This window comes from Dendrobates tinctorius, unplaced genomic scaffold (genome assembly GCF_039654945.1).
Source record: "Dendrobates tinctorius isolate UK_male_01 unplaced genomic scaffold, ASM3965494v1 ptg000104l, whole genome shotgun sequence".
In the NCBI taxonomy this organism is placed as follows: domain Eukaryota; kingdom Metazoa; phylum Chordata; class Amphibia; order Anura; family Dendrobatidae; genus Dendrobates; species Dendrobates tinctorius.
Genome location: NW_027361772.1, coordinates 19,395,943 through 19,403,486, shown reverse-complemented (window position 1 = coordinate 19,403,486; position 7,544 = coordinate 19,395,943). Strand labels below are relative to the sequence as shown.

The 7,544-nt window shown below is 46.8% G+C and overlaps 1 protein-coding gene across 1 annotated transcript; it reads left to right on the top strand.

Annotated features, from left to right (window-relative positions):
* Positions 1-4,878: 4,878 nt before the first annotated feature.
* On the top strand, positions 4,879-7,266 carry LOC141100406 (protein phosphatase 1 regulatory subunit 3C-like). The gene is made up of 2 exons (XM_073588890.1): positions 4,879-5,102; positions 6,009-7,266. Exon 2 carries the CDS (start codon positions 6,032-6,034, stop codon positions 6,698-6,700), a length of 669 nt encoding a protein of 222 aa, XP_073444991.1. The 5' UTR covers positions 4,879-5,102; positions 6,009-6,031; the 3' UTR covers positions 6,701-7,266.
* Positions 7,267-7,544: the final 278 nt, after the last annotated feature.

Genomic DNA, 7,544 nt, shown 5'->3' with positions numbered 1-7,544 from the left:
TGTAATAGTACGTTCTATACGGGTCACTGTTATAGTACACTCTATATGGGGGCACTCTAGTGCTGTAATAGTACGCTGTATATGGGGGCACTCTAGCGCTGTCATAGTACACTCTATATAGGGGGCACTCTAGTGCTGTATATAGTACACTATATGGGGGCACTCTAGTGCTGTATATAGTACACTCTATATGGGGGAATTCTAGTGCTGTAATAGTACGTTCTATATGGGGCACTCTAGCACTGTTATAGTACACTCTATGTGGGGGCACTCTAGTGCTGTATATAGTACACTCTATATGGGGGCACTCTAGAGCTGTAATAGTACGCTCTATATGGGGGTACTCTAGCGCTGTTATAGTACACTCTATATGGGGGCACTCTAGCGCTATATTTAGTACACTCTATATGGGGGCACTCTAGTGCTGTATATATTACACTCTATATGGGAGCACTCTAGCGCTGTATATAGTACACTCTATATAGGGGCACTCTAGTGCTGTAATAGTACGCTCTATATGGGGGCACTCTAGCGCTGTTATAGTACACTATATGGGGGCACTCTAGCGCTATATTTAGTACACTCTACATGGGGCACTCTAGTGCTGTAATAGTACGCTCTATATGGGGGCACTCTAGTGCTGTTATGGTACACTCTATATGGGGGCTCTCTAGTGCTGTATATAGTACACTCTATATGGGGGCACTCTATATGGGGGCACTCTAGTGCTGTAATAGTACGCTGTATATGGGGGCACTCTAGCGCTGTCATAGTACACTCTATATGGGGGGCACTCTAGTGCTGTATATAGTACACTCTATATGGGGACACTCTAGTGCTGTATATAGTACACTCTATATGGGGGCACTCTAGTGCTGTAATAGTACGCTCTAAATGGGGGCACACTAGCGCTGTTATAGTACACTCTATATGGGGGCACACTAGCGCTGTTATAGTACACTCTATATGGGGGCACTCTAGTGCTGTAATAGTACGCTCTATATGGGGGCACTCTAGCACTGTTATAGTACACTCTATATGGGGGCACTCTGGCGCTATATTTAGTACACTCTATATGGGGGCACGCTAGTGCTGTAATAGTACGCTCTATATGGGGGCACTCTAGCGCTGTTATAGTGCACTCTATATGGAGGCACTCTAGCCCTGTATATAGTACACTCTATATGGGGGCACTCTAGTGCTGTATATAGTACACTCTATATGGGGGCACTCTAGTGCTGTATATAGTACACTCTATATGGGGGCACTCTAGGGCTGTTATAGTACACTCTATATGGGGGCACTCTAGTGCTGTATATAGTACACTCTACATGGGGGCACTCTAGTGCCTTATATAGTGCACTCTATATGGGGGCACTCTAGTGCTGTAATAGTACGCTCTATATGGGTGCACTCTAGCGCTGTTATAGTACACTCTATATGGGGGCACTCTAGTGCTATAATAGTACGCTCTATATGGGGGCGCTCTAGTGCTGTAATAGTACGCGCTATATATGGGGGCACTCTAGCGCTGTATATGGTACACTCTATATGGGGGCACTCTAGCGCTATATTTAGTACACTCTATATGGGGGCACTCTAGTGCTGTATATAGTACACTCTATATGGGAGCACTCTAGTGCTGTATATAGTACACTCTATATGGGGGCACTCTAGTGCTGTTTATAGTACACTCTATATGGGGGCACTCTAGTGCTGTTTATAGTACACTCTATATGGGGGCACTCTAGTGCTGTTTATAGTACACTCTATATGGGGGCACTCTAGTGCTGTTTATAGTACACTCTATATGGGGGCACTCTAGTGCTGTATATAGTACACTCTATATGGGGGCACTCTAGTGCTGTTTATAGTACACTCTATATGGGAGCACTCTAGTGGTGTATATAGTACGCTCTATATGGGGGCACTCTAGTGCTGTATATAGTACACTCTATATGTGGGCACTCTAGTGCTGTATATAGTACACTCTATATGGGGGCACTCTAGTGCTGTATATAGTACACTCTATATGGGGGCACTCTAGTGCTGTTTATAGTACACTCTATATGGGAGCACTCTAGTGGTGTATATAGTACACTCTATATGGGGGCACTCTAGTGCTGTATATAGTACACTCTATATGGGGGCACTCTAGTGCTGTATATAGTACACTCTATATGGGGGCACTCTAGCGCTGTTATAGTACACTCTATATGGGGGCACTCTAGTGCTGTATATAGTACACTCTACATGGGGGCACTCTAGTGCCTTATATAGTGCACTCTATATGGGGGCACTCTAGTGCTGTAATAGTACGCTCTATATGGGTGCACTCTAGCGCTGTTATAGTACACTCTATATGGGGGCACTCTAGTGCTATAATAGTACGCTCTATATGGGGGCGCTCTAGTGCTGTAATAGTACGCGCTATATATGGGGGCACTCTAGCGCTGTATATGGTACACTCTATATGGGGGCACTCTAGTGCTGTTTATAGTACACTCTATATGGGGGCACTCTAGTGCTGTTTATAGTACACTCTATATGGGGGCACTCTAGTGCTGTTTATAGTACACTCTATATGGGGGCACTCTAGTGCTGTTTATAGTACACTCTACATGGGGGCACTCTAGTGCTGTATATAGTACACTCTATATGGGGGCACTCTAGTGCTGTTTATAGTACACTCTATATGGGAGCACTCTAGTGGTGTATATAGTACGCTCTATATGGGGGCACTCTAGTGCTGTATATAGTACACTCTATATGGGGGCACTCTAGTGCTGTATATAGTACACTCTATATGGGGCCACTCTAGTGCTGTTTATAGTACACTCTATATGGGAGCACTCTAGTGGTGTATATAGTACACTCTATATGGGGGCACTCTAGTGCTGTATATAGTACACTCTATATGGGGGCACTCTAGTGCTGTATATAGTACACTCTATATGGGGGCACTCTAGCGCTGTTATAGTAAACTCTATATGGGGGCACTCTAGTGCTGTATATAGTACACTCTACATGGGGGCACTCTAGTGCCTTATATAGTGCACTCTATATGGGGGCACTCTAGTGCTGTAATAGTACGCTCTATATGGGTGCACTCTAGCGCTGTTATAGTACACTCTATATGGGGGCACTCTAGTGCTATAATAGTACGCTCTATATGGGGGCGCTCTAGTGCTGTAATAGTACGCGCTATATATGGGGGCACTCTAGCGCTGTATATGGTACACTCTATATGGGGGCACTCTAGCGCTATATTTAGTACACTCTATATGGGGGCACTCTAGTGCTGTATATAGTACACTCTATATGGGAGCACTCTAGTGCTGTATATAGTACACTCTATATGGGGGCACTCTAGTGCTGTTTATAGTACACTCTATATGGGGGCACTCTAGTGCTGTTTATAGTACACTCTATATGGGGGCACTCTAGTGCTGTATATAGTACACTCTATATGGGGGCACTCTAGTGCTGTTTATAGTACACTCTATATGGGGGCACTCTAGTGCTGTAATAGTATGCTCTATATGGGGGCACTCTAGCGCTGTTATGGTACACTCTATATGGGGGCTCTCTAGTGCTGTATATAGTACACTCTATATGGGGGCACTTTATATGGGGGCACTCTAGTGCTGTAATAGTACGCTGTATATGGGGGCACTCTAGCGCTGTCATAGTACACTCTATATGGGGGGCACTCTAGTGCTGTATATAGTACACTCTATATGGGGGCACTCTAGTGCTGTATATAGTACACTCTATATGGGGGCACTCTAGCGCTGTTATAGTACACCCTATATGGGGGCACTCTAGTGCTGTAATAGTACGCTCTATATGGGGGCGCTCTAGTGCTGTAATAGTACGCGCTATATATGGGGGCACTCTAGCGCTGTATATGGTACACTCTATATGGGGGCACTCTAGCGCTATATTTAGTACACTCTATATGGGGGCACTCTAGTGCTGTATATAGTACACTCTATATGGGAGCACTCTAGTGCTGTATATAGTACACTCTATATGGGGGCACTCTAGTGCTGTTTATAGTACACTCTATATGGGAGCACTTTAGTGGTGTATATAGTACGCTCTATATGGGGGCACTCTAGTGCTGTATACAGTACACGCTATATGGGGGCACTCTAGTGCTGTATACAGTACACGCTATATGGGGGCACTCTAGTGCTGTTTATAGTACACTCTATATGGGAGCACTTTAGTGGTGTATATAGTACGCTCTATATGGGGGCACTCTAGTGCTGTATACAGTACACGCTATATGGGGGCACTCTAGTGCTGTATACAGTACACGCTATATGGGGGCACTCTAGTGCTGTTTATAGTACACTCTATATGGGAGCACTTTAGTGGTGTATATAGTACGCTCTATATGGGGGCACTCTAGTGCTGTTTATAGTACACTCTATATGGGGGCACTCTAGCGCTATATTTAGTACACTCTATATGGGGGCACTCTAGTGCTGTATACAGTACACTCTATATGGGGGCACTCGAGTGCTATTTATAGTACACTGTATACGGGGGCACTCTTTATATAGTACACTCTATATGGGAGCACTCTAGTCTCTAGTGCTGCCGGTATGCACATGCTGGGACTTGCAGTCCGCTCCCCTGTCGCTGGCATTACCGCCCGGCAGCAGAGAACACATCAGTCGGACACGTGCTGATCTTGCTGATGACGCATGACCACAGCGTGCTGTAAGCTCTGGGCTCACAGACAGGTCACTGCCCATGACTCCGCCCCTTATACCCGCCTATCCGAGTTTTCATTGGTTACGGGAAATACGAGCCCGTTGTGATTGGTCAGAATTCTATAGATCATACGATACAAGAGGGTCTTGAGCCGGCGTTCAGCGGTGCTGCAGCTTTGGCGCAGGTCGCCGGTGGGAGCGGAGAGTGGGCGGCTGCGCTGGTTCTCATTGACCTCGTGCTTTTCTCAGTGGCGGCCGCTGGTTTCTCCCCAGGATCACTTGTCCCCTGCACCCCCGTCCACAGCAAGCGGAGCCTCCCGGGGTCTGATCTGTGCAGCCCCTCAGCGCTGGTAACAAAGTGTTCTCCATCCACAGGTGAGTTACTGTGTGTCCCGTGGGGTCTTCCTCCTGTACTGTGGTTTCTGCGGCAGGGTGCCCACCTCCCTCTATTCCCACCCTGCGCCCCTGCTGCTCTTACAGCTGTACTCCTGGGTGCACAGTATCCAAATATAAAACTGCATATTTGCTGGGCCCTTACATGGGTGTCTGAAGTGCCCCCTAGCTTTTCTACAGGGTTTACGTACAGCCTGCAAGGTCATGGAATATTTGCATGTGCTAAGTATTTATTATAATGGCCCTTATTCCATGGTGCTTTACATGTGAAAAATATCTAGATTGCTGTGGAGTATGTGGTGGTATAGAAACGGGATCACTGTTAAATGGGAATAGGTAATATCTGCGTTACTCGCTTGTACAGTCCTCCTTCTGACCCAGTTTCTTTCATATTTCTTTTTTATCCTGATTTTCCTTGTACCTGGTGAACCCATCTTGCTGCATTGGAAACTCATTACCTGCTGATCTGTGGTGAAACCCCCCCCCCCCCCAAAAAAAAACAAAAACTTATCTTCTGGTCAGTGGTGCCCCCCAACCTTATCTTCTGGTCAGTGGTGCCCCCCAACCTTATCTTCTGGTCAGTGGTGCGCGCCCCCCCCCCCACACCCTTCTCTGGTGATCAGCAGGACACTTTAGTAAATGTATGTTAACATTGAGTTTTTGGGCTGCAGAAACTCCAAAATCCATGTGTTTTTAAGTAAAAATGTTAGCGTTTCTGCTCTGGACACTCAGTGTGAACACATGCTTAGGATGGGAGCTGTGGGGATTGGTCAGTGCATGAGACTCTTCTGATTCCCTGTGAGAACCCTTGAGAGCTCCAGCCCACAGGTGATGATTGAAGTCTGGTTTACATGGAGCTCTAACATGTCTGTTCCCCTCTCGTCCTAGGGTTTCTCATCTCTACCTACAGGATGCCTGGCGACTTCTCCATGTGCTTGTGTCTCAGCCCCCCTTCTCCACGCAACCTGCGACTACCTTCTACTCGGTTACTCCGGCCATGTTTAGTTCCAACCCCTCGCCTCCCGGATCAGCGTAAAAAAGTAGTTTTTGCCGACGCTCTGGGGCTGGCCCTCACCACCGTACGGCACTTCTCTCATCCGTTCTTCGATGAAGACCCGCTGGTGATCGCGTTGGCCTCGTTAAGAGCCCTGCGCCCGCTGTCCAGCTCTACCTACACTCTGGACTTTCATTCTCCAACCCAAGACTATACCAGTTTCCGGGCTAGGCTCACACGGCAGCAGGTTTGTCTGGAGCAATGCGCCGTCCAAGGAGCAGCAGTGGCCGGCACGGTGCGTGTGCGCAATATTGGCTTTGAGAAACGGGTAACTCTTCGGGTCAGCTACGATGGCTGGAGAAGTCACTACGACCTTCCGTGCTCTTATCTGCGGGATCCCTGTGCAGGAGAGGAAACTGACACGTTCTCGTTCCGGCTCCCGCTGCCTCCTGACACCCAGCGGGCTGAATTCTGCATTTGCTTTTGGTGTCAGGGCGCAGAACACTGGGATAATAATGAAGGGAAGAATTATGTTCTGAGCAAGGAGGCCGATCACCGCGGCTATAAGCGAGTCACCTATTGGTGACACTAACGTTGTGAAGGTGCTGGTCCACTGGAACAAAGATGCATGGTCGTATGACACCCCCTTCTTGTAGATCAAGAGGGCTTCTGGGATGGAAACTTCCCCAGATATGGTTGTAGAGTAATGACCGGCTACAATCAGTCGTGAGAGTGCCAGGTGACTGTGATGTGCTTGTAATCTTTCCTCCTGGCGGCTTTACCACCGAGGAATCCAAAATTCTTCTCAGTAGCCCGGCTTCATTCTTCACCATGTAACTTGTGGTCGAACTCTTGGTATATAAAAAGTGGTTGCATCCCTCATACAGGGATCTTCAGCCTTCATTCCACCTGCTATAAAACTACATCTCCCAACATGCATTGACTACGCTTACAGTCTGTGCCTCTCAAGGGATGCTGGGAGTTGTAGTTGAAGTGCCGATCCCTAACTTGGCGCTATCCAGTATACTTGGCTATAGGATTTCTTCAAGGTCCTGGAAGATCCCAACATTGAATAAACCAGTTTGAGGGCAAGCAATGTACTGGGTTTTGTTTTTTTTACTGCAGATTCAATAAATATCATTAGATCTTTTAGTATTCTTTGTGCATTTTTTTTTCTCTCCATACTTCATAGGTTTAAGACAAAGACAAGTGTGACATTTAACCCATAATATGCACCTTATTTCCGGGTACTTTCTTATAGCTGTGATAATGATCTACAGGATCTTGGTATATGCCTTCCACGGACTATAGACGTGACATTGTGAATCAAGTTGTCTTTGCAAAGTTTACAAAACATTGCGGATGTTTAGTCAATGGAGGACAAATGTTTCTATATTGTCTGTAACCTGATCGCTGCGAGGAAACTGCAT

Bases quoted from the DNA above. Each gene is read 5' to 3' on its own strand.
- LOC141100406 (XM_073588890.1), top strand. From the start codon at position 6,032: ATGCCTGGCGACTTCTCCATGTGCTTGTGTCTCAGCCCCCCTTCTCCA.